Genomic DNA, 16568 nt, shown 5'->3' with positions numbered 1-16568 from the left:
TACCGCTTGCCATGTGGTGGCAGAGAAAACAGTCTATGACTTGGGTGACTGGAGCCTTTGACAATTTTTTGGGTCTTCCTCTGACACCGCCTGGTATAGAGGTCCTGGATGGCAGGAAGTTTGGCGCCAGTGATGTACTGGACCATCCCCACTACCCTCTGTACATTAGCTTGGAAATAATGGACAACGCATTTTTATTCATACTTTCTCATCTTTTGGATGCTAGAGATGCGACCCGGTTGTTCGTTCGATTAGTTTGATATTTATGGAAGCAAGCCAGTCGTTGGTTCTTTATGTTCCATTGCCATGCTCGCTGGCAACTTTCTTTACCCTTGCTAGCTAGCTAGTCAGCTAGCTATGGCTAACACAGTTGTGACCTCTGCAGCCAGAATAACAGCAAAGTATCTGTTTTATATTGATATTTAATTTGAATAACAATGACAATGAGTTGATAATGACAATGAGCTGATAATGAGAATGAGCTGATAATGAGAATGAGCTGATAATAACAATGAACTGATAATGACAATGAACTGATAATGACAATGAGCTGATAATAACAATGAGCTGATAATGACAATGAGCTGATAATGACTTATTTTGCCTGACAAAGCTTGAAGAAGTTTCCTTTCTCGTCAGGACACTCAACACCGCTCATTACAGGGAGATCCCATTGCATATTAAACACCAGGCTAGAAGCTAGCTAAACCGTTTGTTGCTAGCAAACCTGACAATATGACAACCAAGCAAAAAAAAAACATCAGTTGCTGAAAACAGCTGGTCAAACTAGAAACACGTGGGAGGATTTGACAGCATAGCACCACCTGTGTCATGACTGCAACAGTGGGAACCAGAGAAATTCATGTTCATCACTCACCCCGTTAAGTCATCAGATGCTCCAAAAAAAAAAGTCTCTGCAAAAAAACCATCTATACTAGCTAGCTAAGCCTTTTCCTCGTTGGACCTGCATTTACAACGTGTCCAAGTTCAGTTTGTGTCGTTGTTGGTTTAGCTTTCTGTAACTTTGTAGCAAGTACAGTCTGCATGTGTAGCTGCATGTTATTGGTTATGATTGCAAGGTGTCCCGATATCTTTTCCAATGGTCCCGTTATCTGGTTTTAATGTCCATTCTAGAATGCCCTTCTAACCAATCAGAAATTAGTATTCAACATTTCTGCGGCATAAATGAATAGCGAACTGTTTCGGTTTGTATTCAAATCTTCTAAATAATTAAGTGTGTCATCTGTCACAATAGCTGGTGTAACCTCCATCTGTCACAATAGCTGGTGTAACCTCCATCTGTCACAATAGCTGGTGTCACCTCCATCTGCCAGATGACAGGGTGTTTGTAGCACTCCGACACATCTGAGTACACCACTGGAGGCTGGAGAGGGGAGGACGGCTCAGAATAATGTCTGGAATGGAGTCAATGGAATGGTATCAAACACGTGGTTTCCATGTGGTTTCCATGTGGTTTCCATGTGGTTGATAACATTCCATTTACTCAATACCTGACATTACTATGAGGTGTCCTCCCTTCAGCAGCCTCCACTGGCACGCACGCACGCACGCACTCTCACTCACTCACTCACTCACTCACTCACTCACTCACTCACTCACTCACTCACTCACTCACTCACTCACTCACTCACTCACTCACTCACTCACTCACACACACTCACACACACACACACACACACACACACACACACACACACACACACACACACACACACACACACACACACACACACACACACACACACACACACACACACACACACACACACACACACACAGTAATGCTGCTGGAATATCTTGGCCTCAACCTAAGCAGTCACGCTCACAGCCCTCCTAGTCCTAACACTAAGGTTTGTCACAAGTGATTCTAATGTTGGATTCCAGACTAAAAAGAAAGACTTGTTTTAATTAAGTTGTTTTAAAAATAGCCAGAAAGCTACTCCTGTCATGGTAAGTACAAAGCACCAGGTTGGATTGACTCTGTTATTTTCTTCTCTGATTCATGTTTTCATTTGATGATAAATAAACAAATCAACATAAAAATAATGACATCAATTATAACAACAGTGTGATAAAGGACAATAAAAACATATATATTTTTTAATGTGGGATATGGCATCTCAATATTCACACCTTTAATCAAATTAAATCAAATGTTATTTGTCACATGCACCGAATACAACAGGTGTAGACCTTACAGTGAAATGCTTACTTACAAGACCTAAACCAACAATGCACTTTTAAGAAAATAGAGTTAAGAAAATATGTACTAGATAAACAAAAGTCACATTTTGTAATAAATAAATAAATAAATATATATATATATAAAAAGTAACACAATAAAATAACTATAATGAGGCTATATACATTGGGTACCGGCACCGAGTCAATGTGCGGGGGTACAGGTTAGTTGTGGTAATTTGTACATCTAGGTAGGGGTAAAGTGACTAGGCACACATAATAAACAGTGAGTAGCAGCAGTGTAAAAACAATTGGGAGGAGGGGGGGGGGTTAATATAAATAGTCCGGGTGGCCATTTGTGAATTGTTCAGCAGTCTCATGGCTTGGGGGGGTAGAAGCTGTTTAGAAGCTTCTTGGACCTAGACCTGGCGCCAGTGAAGTTTGCCGCCAGTGATGTACTGGGCCGTACGCACTACCCTCTGTAGCGCCTTGTGGTCGGATGCCGAGCAGTTGCCATACCAGGCGGTGATGCAACCGGCCAGGATGCTCTCGATGGTGCAGCTGTTTAACTTTTTGAGGATCTGGGGATCCATGCCAAATCTTTTCAGTCTCCTGATGGGGAAAAGGTGTTGTTGTGCCCTCTTCACGACTGTCTTGGTGTGTTTGGACCATGATAGTTTGTTGGTTATGTGGACACCAAGGAACTTGAAGCTCTCGACCCGCTCCACTACATCCCCGTCGATGTAGGGGCAATCAGCAGTTGATACATCCATCTTTGGACGCATTCAATAATGATATACAGTTGAAGTCGGAAGTTTACATACACTTAGGTTGGCGTCATTAAAAGTCGTTTTTCAACCACTCCGCAAATGTCTTGTTAACAAACTATAGTTTGGCAAGTCGGTTAGGACATCTACTTTGTGCATGATACAAGTCATTTTTCCAACAATTGTTTACAGACAGATTATTTCACTTATAATTCACTGTATCACAATTCCAGTGGGTCAGAAGTTTACATACACTAAGTTGACTGTGCCTTTAAACAGCTTGAAAAATTCCAGAAAATTATGTAATGACTTTAGAAGCTTCTGATAGGCTAATTGACATAATTTGAGTCAATTGGAGGTGTACCTGTGGATGTATTTCAAGGCCTACCTTCAAACTCAGTTTCTCTTTGCTTGACATCATGGGAAATCTAAAGAAATTAGCCAAGACCTCAGAAAATAATTTGTAGACCTCCACAAGTCTGGTTCATCCTTGGGAGCAATTTCCAAACGCCTGAAGGTACCACGTTCATCTGTACAAACAATAGTAAGCAAGTATAAACACCATGGGACCACGCAGCCGTCATACCGCTCAGGAAGGAGACGCGTTCTGTCTCCTAGAGATGAACGTACTTTGGTGCGAAAAGTGCAAATCAATCCCAGAACAACAGCAAAGGACCTTGGGAAGATGCTGGAGGAAACAGGTACAAAAGTATCTATATCCACAGTAAAACGAGTCCTATATCAACATAACCTGAAAGGCCGCTCAGCAAGGAAGAAGCCACTGCTCTAAAACCGCCATAAAAAAGCCAGGCTACGGTTTGCAACTGCACATGGGGACAAAGATTGTACTTTTTGGAGAAATGTCCTCTGGTCTGATGAAACAAAAATAGAACGGTTTGGCCATACTGACCATCGTTATGTTTGGAGGAAAAAAGGGGACGCTTGCAAGCCGAAGAACACCATCCCAACCGTGAAGCACGGGGCGGCAGCATCATGTTGTGGGGGTGCATTGCTGCAGGAGGGACTGGTGCACTTTACAAAATAGATGGCATCACGAGGGAGGAAAATTATGTGGATATATTGAAACAACATCTCAAGATTTCAGTCACGAAATTAAAGCTTGGTTGCAAATGGGTCTTCCAAATGGACAATGACTCCAAGCATACTTCCAAAGTTGTGGCAAAATGGCTTAAGGACACCAAAGTCAAGGTATTGGAGTGGCCATCACAAAGCCCTGAATCCTATAGAAAATTTGTGGGCAGAACTGAAAAAGTGTGTGTGAGCAAGGAGGCCTACAAACCTGACTCAGTTACACCAGCTCTGTCAGGAGGAATGGGCCAAAATTCACCCAACTTATTGTGGGAAGCTTGTGGAAGGCTACCTGAAACGTTTGACCCAAGGTAAACAATTTTAAGGCAATGCTACCAAATACTAATTGAGTGTATGTACACTTCTGACCCACTGGGAATGTAATGAAAGAAATAAAAGCTGAAATAAATCATTCTCGCTACTATTATTCTGACGATTCACATTCTTAAAATAAAGTGGTGATCCTAACTGACCTAAGACAAGGAATTTTACTAGGATTAAATGTCAGGAATTGTGAAAAACGGAGTTTAAATATATTTGGCTAAGGTGTATGTAAACTTCCGACTTCAACTGTATACCCATTGATTTTTGAAGAATATAACTTATTCTATGCCTTTTGAGCTTAGTTCAACTGTCACACTCCATGAGAACCCGAAATATAAACGTGTTTAACTCCAATGTTTGTAAACAAATAAAATGTAAACAAAAACTGTATAGCGTCAAAACATGGTTAAAACTATCATTTTGATATCATGGATGGTCAGTCCTTGCATCCATAGCTCTGTCTATGTAATTGAGAATGATTACATTTCTCCAGGCCGATCCCTCAGTTTTTTACCGAGCCATGGGTGGGGAGCCTGCTTTGTTATTGTTTCAACTGCTGAATGCAGCTTTAATTTGTCGTTACATAGGCCTACATTCCTGTGTGTTACACTGTTGGTGTAATGCACTGTATCTCTTACGTATTGAGAAGGTGTTGTTTTCCTATCTCTATATAGTAAAGTTAGTTTATAGAATTGGTCATGACTCTTCCTGTGACACAGATTAAGCGGTGACCTCATGTAAGAAAGTAGGTCACATCGAGGAGATCATATATCATTCGTCACATGTGAACTGTGTGATGATTGAATGGTTTATGGATCAAAGGCATATAACTTATTTCAGCATTCCCTAATAAAGACTATCATACCATGGCATTGTTGAATACTCATTCTAAAGCATGCATTATTTCCATATAAAGCAATGTATTTACATGGTAGATTTTAATGTCTATCGTTAATTTTTACATGTTTTTGTTTGAGCTGCTTTTGAAAGCAAAAGTCGAATTGAAAACAGTATTGGTATTGTTGAATTCGATTTTCATAATAGCAACTACGACTGATGGTTTGGTTAGCTAAAAAAGCAAGTCTGTTTGTTTAGTTACCAAGCCAACTACAGTAGCTATCTAGTCAACTTGCTACCTACTTCAGTGGATGTCAAACACATTTCTACCTGCAAATGAACACATGTCTAGTGCCAAATGTGTTAAATTATGGCCATGGTATGAAAGGGTTATAATCACCTCGGGGCTCTATGCGTTCTCTGGAAAATAATGCAACCGCATGGAAGTCAGTTCCAGTCCGGCAGCGCGTCGTGGAACACACCTTCCACGTCATTATTTTCCATAGAACGCATAGCCCCTCGTTGATTTTCCCTTACATATTCCTCCAAAGTTCCAAGAGTGTTCTCACAGAACATTCTATACCCCCCCCCCCCACACACACACACACACACATACATACATACATACGCAAACAGAGAGCGAGAGATGCACACACAGCTTTGTTTTCATTACATTTCTGGACTTTTTGAGGGGTAAAAATGTTTGACCATTCAAAATCCTATTTTCCCTAACCCTTAAACTGATCCTAAACGTAATAATAACCTTACCCCCAAAACCGAACCCTAAAGCTTAAACTAGCATTTTAACAAATTTAGGACATGAAAAATGTCCTGACTTTTCAAAAAAGTTATTGTGAATTATTGGAATATTGTGGTCCTGACAAGGTAGGAAAACAAGCACACACACACACACACACACACACACACACACACACACACACACACACACACACACACACACACACACACACACACACACACACACACACACACACACACACACACACACACACACACACACACACACACACACACACACACACAAACACACACACACACACACTAAGTACACCCCAACTATAATAAATTCACAAACTCTTTGCTTAGTATAGTGATGTTGAGATAAAACATAAAACAAGCTGAGGGCATGTTTAACTTCTGAAGAAAAAAAAATCCAAGGAAGTTGCTGCGAGCGCAAATAGATAAATAGATAACGGGCGGGATGCTTAAGTGGGGGGTACGGGAAACGCACAGACGGCATAATTGAGTCAGCAAGACGCGGGGCTATGAACTCATAAGAGACTCGAAATTGGAACGCAGGCAGCGCAGCGCTGAATACACGTGATACACTGACTCTACACATTCCTCTATTCCCGAAACCATCAGCTCACACCCTTTTATACTGAACTGGTCAAATACTATTCTGGGAGATATACTGCTTCATCATGAAATACAAGGAACATGTCAAAAACCTCGCAATAACTTGACAAAAGTGTTGTTGAGTTAATAAAAATAGAGACTGGTCTTCCATCACCACACGTCACAGGTGGAATGTCAAATAGGCCTATAGCCCAATGTATCGTATTCTCATGTATATTTAGTTGGAGTTGAGTCCAATATTTATATTGTGTCTTACCAGAAAAAAATGGTATCGTGCTTTAGGAGTTCAATTCCTTGTTGGAGGTTTTGGTTACTCTAGAAATGAGTGACTAGCCTATGGGTTACGTTTTCTAAACACAACATGTATGTTATTCAATAGGTTACGGTTCAGTAACTTTCCGTTTTCTCTTACCTTTCGTAGAACGCACTGGGCGAGGATCACAATGGTCCAAACGAGTACCTTCATCATCGCAGCACACCTTCCGTCGCGGACCAGCCTGACACTACGAGTCTCCTTGGGTTGACATACACACAGCAGCAATGCTCGGCAGGGATCACAGCTTCACACAATCCAACACAGAGAGACGAGGCAGACACACAGGGAGAGAAAAAAATAATGCCCCCCCCCCGAAAAAAAGTTTCGATGTCGTTATTTTTCTCTCCGTCTATTTCACCGTGTTTTCGATACCGATAATTAGTTGAAGGTTTATCTTTTCCGGTCCGTTTCGTTTCTGAGAGGCATATCCATAGTTTTGAACGATGGATACTATTGGAGGGCAGAAGTCGGGAAGTTTGCGCGGGGAGGCAAAGTCACCTTGCGGGAAGAGAACGTTTATCAGAATGAAGATCACGAATCACGAGAGCATCTCCTGTACCACTCACAGCTGAGAGGTTGGTTTAAGAGAAAATGTTTTTGTTCCTTCTCTCCCTCTCTCTCTCGTTCCTCCTATCTCTCTCGTTACTTCTCTCTCTCTCTCTCTCTCTCTCTCTCTCTCTCTCTCTCTCTCTCTCTCTCTCTCTCTCTCTCTCTCTCTCCCTCCCCCTCTCTCTCTCCTTGTCTGTGCGTAAAGGCGAGCGCCTAGCACAATTTCCTGGCGCCTTTCAGACGGACCTCTTGACAAGACAGGTACGGTTTCTTCTCCTCTCTCACCTCACCTGTATTCTCACCCAAAATACAATGCTAGTATCAATGCTGATCCACTGTCTATTTTGTACTCTTCATCTCTGAAAAACACATAATTATCCTAAACGTTTCCCGAATGTTGGTAGAAGTAGGTAAAACAAATATATACCGTACGTTTAATTCCCCTGTTATCTAGGCTACACATTTTCTGTTCAAATACTTTTAGAGGATAGGCCTCACCTACTCTTCGGTTTTACCCAAGCCTGTAATCATCATGGAAGCAAAGTGATGCTGAGGAGGTATGTGCTGGTTGTTCTGTTCTTGCTCAGCAGATCACGATATTCTAATTATCTCTCAGACCTTAACTCCTGCTTGACACTACTCTACATATCTGTAAACTGTAGCAATTATTCAAATGACACACGGCAAAAATAAAGCAAGCACAAATGAGCAACACAGTAACGGTAAAGCAAGCAATTAGGCCTAATGTGAACATTTATATTTCAGGCGCCTATACGATCATTCGTTTGAGTAGAACATGTGAGATGAGAAAGATTAACAGGCTGTCTTCTCATTCCTTTCTATTGCTTAGCATCACCTAGGCCTGCTGTCTTATCCACAACAGCGTGTATCTCTCTCTCTTTCTCTCTCTCTCTCTCTCTCTCTCTCTCTCTCTCTCTCTCTCTCTCTCTCTCTCTCTCTCTCTCTCTCTCTCTCTCTCTCTCTCTCTCTCTCTCTCTCTCTCTCTGTCTCTGTCTCTCTGTCTCTCTTTCTCTGTCTCTTTCTCTCTCTCTCTCTCTTTCTCTCTCTCTCGGTCTCTCTCTCTTTCTGGTTATTAAGTGTTTTTTTGTCTAAATAAACGTGTCGCCGTTCTGAAACGTTCTGAAATACAAAATAACCAGTAAGAAAATTATTTATCTTTATGGGATGAAACAAGACAAAAAAAATCAAGAAATACACATTTCAGTATCTGGAACCACAAACTAAAAAAAAAATAATAATAATAATCTTCAAATATCATTACATTTCAGGATAGGTTTGTTCATTTCTTTACCTTTCTTCAAGATAAACTAGTGTGTGATTTTAAACAAAGTGTTGTTTTAAAAGGCTGGAACTGGAACTCCAAATCACCCAGAGAGGATGATCCAAAACTCAGTAAAACATTTTTAAATATGAATGTTCCATGTATTAGAGCACGATGGCCCCAGATCTCTCTCAGTTTACAGCCAAGCCACAGCTGTTCTCTGTGTTACCATCCGTGTATCTGTTAGCACACAAACGCACGCACGCACACACACACACACGCACGCACGCACGCACGCACGCACGCACGCACGCAAGTCTTGGGAGAAACCACACACACACACACACACACACACACACACACACACACACACACACACACACACACACACACACACACACACACACACACACACACACACACACACACACACACACACACACACACATGCATGCAGACATGCACACAAGGCACACGTACACACACAGGCACGCACGCACACACACGCACACACACACACACGCACACACAGACAGACGCATGCCTTAAAGACACTTTGTCATTTTACAATATTGATATGGAGGGTCTTTGATGAACATTAATCACTTGTGGCCTATGTGCTACTATTCCTTAGTGACTGTGAAGCAAAACATGTCTCGCTCACTCAAAGCTGTCATGATCCAGTTTGTATTAACTCATACCCCAGTCAGGGGCCCTCTGGCCAAAGTGCACAGCATGTAGATATACTATCTGCAATGGCACCCTATTCCCTACACGGAGCATTACGTTTTACCAGGGCCCACCGTGCACCATATAAGGAACAGAGAGCCATCTGTGCAACCCACAGATGGAAGGGACTGACTGACTGCGTGATATAAATTATTTTATTTTTAGGAATCTGTAGACTAACAATGCATTTTGATGGATCTGTTGCTTGACTGGTAGCGGATAATGCCAGTGCCTCTTCAGAATGAACAGAATGAATATGTGTCTCTTTACTGCCCCCTTGTGGAGGAAAGGAACGGTACACAGTAGAGGAGATGATTATGGAGCTGTAGAGCTCATACCCTTCTACACTGTGAGAAAACAACAAACACAGGGGTTTTACATTTTTAAACAGCAACGTTTTTATAGCAGCATTTCAAAAAGCGAACAACTTGAGAAGTGAGATGACACAAGAAGGAAAGTGAAGATACTGAAGTATATGACTGATGAGGTTTAAATACGCTATATCCCTCACTTCATCTGAATATGTCCTCTCATCTTCCCTCTGCACGATAACGGGATAAAGTGACAGACACTTCAGTGACAGAGCGTCTTCTATCAATTCTGGTCCGACTTCAAAGTAGTAACGGAGAAGTTATATTGTAACACTGAAGTTGTATTCCAAATGTGATAGTGACAGACAGTGACAGAACAATCCTGATAATAACACAGAGTTAGTTCTGTGTTGCAGCCCTAGCCGTATCTAGGCCTCATGTCTCTCATTCTCACTCCGGACTACTCTCAATTTGCTCTACAACTACGTATTCATTTATTCTGTCGTGTCGTTTTGTAGAGTTATAATCAAATGCCTCTTTCTTCTGTCATTCCATCTCTTTCCCAGTCGTGGTGCATGCAGAGACTACGGCCGTGCGGCTTGCTGGTTGCTGGTAGCGAGTTGCAATTATGTGATCAACATTGAAAGTGGCAGTTGAATTTCCCCCAGCTGCAGCTGTGCTCTGTAGCACTTAGTACGGCCACTCCCACTGTGTTCCAGTCCCTCTCCTCTCCTCACCATACGACACACTGTGTTCCGGTCCCTCTCATCTCCTCACCATACGACACACTGTGTTCCGGTCCCTCTCATCTCCTCACCATACAACACACTGTGTTCCTGTCCCTCTCCTCTCCTCACCGTACGACACACTGTGTTCCAGTCCTTCTCCTCTCCTCACCATACGACACACTGTGTTCCGGTCCCTCTCATCTCCTCACCATACGACACACTGTGTTCCTGTCCCTCTCCTCTCCTCACCGTACGACACACTGTGTTCCAGTCCCTCTCCTCTCCTCACCATACGACACACTGTGTTCCGGTCCCTCTCATCTCCTCACCATACGACACACTGTGTTCCTGTCCCTCTCCTCTCCTCTCCTCTCCTCACCACACATTGTGTTTCAGTCCCTCTCCTCTCCTCACCATACGACACACTGTGTTCCTGTCCCTCTCCTCTCCTCTCCTCTCCTCACCACACTACACATTGTGTTTCAGTCCCTCTCCTCACCACACTACACACTGTGTTCCAGTCCCTCTCCTCTCCTCACCATACAACACTGTGCTCCAGTCCCTCTCCTCTCCTCACCAGATGACACACTGTGTTCCAGTCCCTCTCCTCACCATACGACACACTGTGTTCCAGTCCCTCTCCTCTCCTCACCATACGACACACTGTGTTCCAGTCCCTCTCCTCACCATACGACACACTGTGTTCCAGTCCCTCTCCTCTCCTCACCATACGACACACTGTGTTCCAGTCCCTCTCCTCTCCTCACCATACGACACACTGTGTTCCAGTCCCTCTCCTCTCCTAACCATACGACACACTGTGTTCCAGTCCCTCTCCTCTCATCGCCATACGACACACTGTGTTCCAGTTCCCCTTTTCTCCTCACCATACGACACACTGTGTTCCAGTCCCTGTCCTCTCCTCACCGTACGACACACTGTGTTCCAGTCCCTCTCCTCTCCTCACCATACGACACACTGTGTCCCAGTCCCTCTCCTCTCCTCACCATACGACACACTGTGTTGCTGTCCCTCTCCTCTCATCGCCATACGACACACGTGTTCCAGTTCCCCTTTTCTCCTCACCATACGACACACTGTGTTCCAGTCCCTGTCCTTTCCTCACCGTACGACACACTGTGTCCCAGTCCCTCTCCTCTCCTCACCATATGACACACTGTGTACCGGTCCCTCTCCTCACCATATGACACACTGTGTTCCGGTCCCTCTCCTCTCCTCTCCTCACCATACGACACACTGTGTTCCAGTCCCTCTCCTCTCCTCACCATACGACACACTGTGTACCGGTCCCTCTCCTCACCATATGACACACTGTGTTCCAGTCCCTGTCCTCTCCTCACCACACGACACACTGTGTTACAGTCTCTCTCCTCACCACACTACACACTGTGTACCGGTCCCCCCCCTCTTCATATTACACACTGTGTTCCAGTCCCTCTCCTCTCCTCACCACACGAAACACTGTGTACCAGTCCCTCTCCTCACCACACGACACACTGTGTTCCAGTCCCTCTCCTCACCATACGACACACTGTGTTCCAGTCCCTCTCCTCACCACACGACACACTGTGTACCAGTCCCTCTCCTCACCACACGAAACACTGTGTACCAGTCCCTCTCCTCACCATACGACACACTGTGTTCCAGTCCCTCTCCTCTCCTCACCACACGAAACACTGTGTACCAGTCCCTCTCCTCACCACACGACACACTGTGTTCCAGTCCCTCTCCTCACCATACGACACACTGTGTTCCAGTCCCTCTCCTCTCCTCACCATATGACACACTGTGTTCCAGTCCCTCTCCTCACCATATGACACACTGTGTTCCAGTCTCTCTCCTCACCATACGACACACTGTGTTCCAGTCCCTCTCCTCTCCTCACCATATGACACACTGTGTTCCAGTCCCTCTCCTCACCATATGACACACTGTGTTCCAGTCCCTCTCCTCTCCTCACCACACGACACACTGTGTACCGGTCCCTCTCCTCACCATATGACACACTGTGTTCCAGTCTCTCTCCTCACCATACGACACACTGTGTTCCAGTCCCTCTCCTCACCATATGACACACTGTGTTCCAGTCCCTCTCCTCACCACATGACACACTGTGTACCGGTCCCTCTCCTCACCATATGACACACTGTGTTCCAGTCTCTCTCCTCACCATACGACACACTGTGTTCCTGTCCCTCCCTCTCCTCTCCTCACCACACGACACACTGTGTACCGGTCCCTCTCCTCACCATATGACACACTGTGTTCCAGTCTCTCTCCTCACCATACGACACACTGTGTTCCAGTCCCTCTCCTCACCATATGACACACTGTGTTCCAGTCCCTCTCCTCACCACACGACACACTGTGTACCGGTCCCTCTCCTCACCATATGACACACTGTGTTCCAGTCCCTCTCCTCTCCTCACCACACGACACACTGTGTTCCGGTCCCTCTCCTCTCCTCTCCTCACCATACGACACACTGTGTTCCAGTCCCTCTCCTCTCCTCACCACACGACACACTGTGTACCGGTCCCTCTCCTCACCATACGACACACTGTGTTCCAGTCCCTCTCCTCTCCTCACCACACGACACACTGTGTTCCAGTCCCTCACCTCTCCTCACCACACGACACACTGTGTACCGGTCCCTCTCCTCACCATATGACACACTGTGTTCCAGTCCCTCTCCTCTCCTCACCACACGACACACTGTGTTCCGGTCCCTCTCCTCACCATATGACACACTGTGTTCCAGTCCCTCTCCTCTCCTCACCACACGACACACTGTGTTCCAGTCCCTCTCCTCTCCTCACCATACGACACACTGTGTTCCTTATGATAACAGACTGTATTGTTCTTTACCCTCCATCAGAGGCCCTTATGATAACAGACTGTATTGTTCTTTACCCTCCATCAGAGGCCCTTATGATAACAGACTGTATTGTTCATTTACCCTCCATCAGAGGCCCTTATGAGAACAGACTGTATTGTTGGGCCATGTAATAGCTGTTACCTGTTTACTGTGTTTGCTTAGAAACAGGAGCAGTCAGTGTTCAGGATCTCTTGTATGTGTGTGTGGACGTACGGTGCAGTCAGTGTTCAGAGTGCCTTGGTTTTGTGTAGACTACCGGTGCAGTCAGTGTAGTCTAGAGGAGTCAACAGAACCGTAGCAGGTAGGTAGCAGCAGTAAATCACAGAGACAGGACAGACCAACCTGGCACATCACTAATTACATCAACACTATCTCAGCAGACATCCTATACAACACAGAAGCACGGACACACACACACACACACACACACACACACACACACACACACACACACACACACACACACACACACACACACACACACACACACACACACACACACACACACACACACACACACACACACACACACACACACACACACACACACACACACAAACGGGGTGAGGCTCTTTTCTGGGTTGTGTGTAAAAGTTTGTTCCTCACTCTATCCAGGATTGTGTTTTCCAATATCATAATTTGATTAGGGATTCCTTCATCATTTGTCCTACTATCAGAATTTGATTATTGCCTAGACACACACACTCACACACACACACACAAACACCTGGGAACCATGTCTCTATCCTACAACAGGGAGGATCAATTGAATTACCCCCTTGCTGGCTTTACCCTTGTACAATATTTGAAATTGCTGTTCAAATTCTGAACAAAACACACATACAGAGCAAAAGCGTGCACGGGAGATAGAGGAGAGAGAAAAGAGAGAGAGGAGAGAGAGAGGAGAGAGAGAGGAGAGAGAGAGGAGAGGAGAGAGAGAGGAGAGAGGAGAGAGAGAGGAGAGAGAGAGAGAGAGAGAGAGAGGAGAGGAGAGGAGAGGAGAGGAGAGGAGAGGAGAGGAGAGGAGAGAGAGAGGAGAGGAGAGAGAGAGGAGAGGAGAGAGAGAGAGAGAAGAGAGAAGAGGACAGAGAGAGAGGAGAAAGAGAGGAGAGGAGAGAGAGAGAGAAGAGAGAGGAGAGAGAAGAGAGAAGAGGACAGAGAGAGAGGCGAGAGAGGAGAGGGGAAAGAGGAGAGGAGAAAGAGAGGAGAGGACAGGGGAGGAGAGAGAGGAGAGAGAGAGGAGAGAGAGACGAGAGAGGAGAGAGAGACGAGAGGAGAGAGAGACGAGAGAGGAGAGAGAGAGAGGAGAGGAGAGAGAGAAGAGAGAGGAGAGGACAGAGAGAGAGGTGACAGAGAGGAGAGGGGAAAGAGGAGAGGAGAAAGAGAGGAGAGGACAGGAGAGGAGAGAGGATAGAGAGGAGAGGACAGGAGAGGAGAGAGAGGAGAGGAGAAGAGAGAGAGGAGAGAGAAAAGAGAGGAGAGACAGAGAGCAGGATTGAGGCCCTGCAATGCCAAGAGCTGAGCAAAGAAAAGAGTCCCCTCGTCCAGCTGGTCCTGGGGTTGAGTTCACAAACCTGTTCTACTAACACACTGAAGCCTCAGGACCAAAACATAAATCAATCAGAATAAACCAAATTACAACACAGTCAAAACAAAACTACATTACTTATTGGGAAACACAAGCACAAAGCAACATGCAGTGCTATCTGTCCCTAAATTGACAATACACCGTGGCTAAATATTTGACCATGGTTACTGATCAAAACCTTAGAAAAACCTTGACAAAGTACAGGCTTAGTGAGCTCAGCCTTGCCATTGAGAAGGGTAGACAGGAAAACCTGGCTCCCTGTAGAGGAAAGGCTGTGCAACCACTGCACAACAGCAGAACCTGAGACGGAGCTGCATTTTCTGACAAAATGTCAAAAATATAAAACAATTAGAGAGTGTCATTTCCCCAAATTTGAAACCCTTATTCAAAGACCTCTCTGATGAGAGTAGGCTACCCAACCTGTTGGGGGAGGACGCACAGAGCTGTGGGTTGGCAGCGCACTACGTTGCTGCCTGCAATAAGATGAGGGACAGTGTCTGACAGACCAATCAACCTGCACATGTCCTCTACTGTATGCTTATTGTTATTGTTCAATGTATGGTTATTTTGACCCTTGGTTATTGTTGTTACTGTTGTCCCGTTGACAATTTTGATTCTTATTAATAGAATTCTTATTAATATTGTAAATATCCAAAGTAAGCTTTGGCAATATGTACATTGTTACGTCATGCCAATAAAGCAAATTGAATTGAGAGACGAGAGAGATAGAGAGAGAGAGAGAGAGAGAGAGGGAGAGATTCCTACCGTCCCTTGAGTAGAGCAGGTAGGTAAAAGCCACCCAGGTAGAGGGTAACAGATCCCGTCCCCTGTCTCCCATCTCCCCAGCCCGTCCTCAGGGGCCAGACGTCACAATGGGACCAGGTCACCCACAACTAATGGAACCTTTTGTACCGTGGAAACACTCATTTCCCTCTGCAGTGGGGAGCTATTTCATACAGTGGTATGTATGTGTGTGTGTGTGTGTGTGTGTATGTATGTGTGTATGTGTGTATGTGTGTATATGTGTGTGTGTGTGTGTATGTATGTGTGTGTGTGTGTGTGTGTGTGTGTGTGTGTGTGTGTGTGTGTGTGTGTGTGTGTGTGTGTGTGTGTGTGTGTGTGTGTGTGTGTGTGTGTGTGTGTGTGTGTGTGTGTGTGTGTGTGTGTGTGTGTGTTTCAGACAGCGGCTGGTGATATGAAACCCAGTCGTTTGTTTTACTTTTGATCGATTTGAGACATGAGAATCCAGGGAAGGGACTGAAGTGTGTGTATAAGCATGGTTCTGTGTCTGCGCGGCAGGGATACGTTGGTCGGGATGTTATAGGATTATGCCATTGTCATTCAAATGTTTTGTTGCAGGAGGGAATTTCAAAGAATGGGGAAATGATTGCTAATGGCAGTCAAGGGAGCAGAGCAGAGTAGAACAGAGGAGAGAAGAGAAGAGAGGAGTATTTTAATGTGATTATATCCGTCTGTCAGAAAATGATGCCGCTGTACAGGTTTTTGGACTGTATGATTCTCTGTCTATAGTTGACAGGTTACAGCTAGCATGTTCCAGCTTCATGAA

The 16568-nt window shown here is 44.8% G+C and overlaps 1 protein-coding gene across 1 annotated transcript in view; it reads right to left on the bottom strand.

Annotated features, from left to right (window-relative positions):
* The window catches only part of LOC139553574 (neurexophilin-2-like), an 86926-nt gene extending 79751 nt beyond the window's left edge, over window positions 1–7175 (bottom strand). Inside the window, exon 1 of the mRNA XM_071366062.1 lies at window positions 7012–7175. Coding sequence (XP_071222163.1) covers window positions 7012–7068 — 57 coding nt within the window. The 5' untranslated portion in view covers window positions 7069–7175. The remainder of the gene's footprint in view (window positions 1–7011) is intronic.
* Between the last annotated feature and the right edge of the window lie 9393 nt (window positions 7176–16568).

The sequence above is a fragment of the Salvelinus alpinus genome, chromosome 2, assembly GCF_045679555.1.
Source record: "Salvelinus alpinus chromosome 2, SLU_Salpinus.1, whole genome shotgun sequence".
Lineage (NCBI taxonomy): Eukaryota > Metazoa > Chordata > Actinopteri > Salmoniformes > Salmonidae > Salvelinus > Salvelinus alpinus.
Note: the sequence above shows the minus strand (reverse complement) of the source record. Positions and strands in the feature narration are given on the sequence as shown.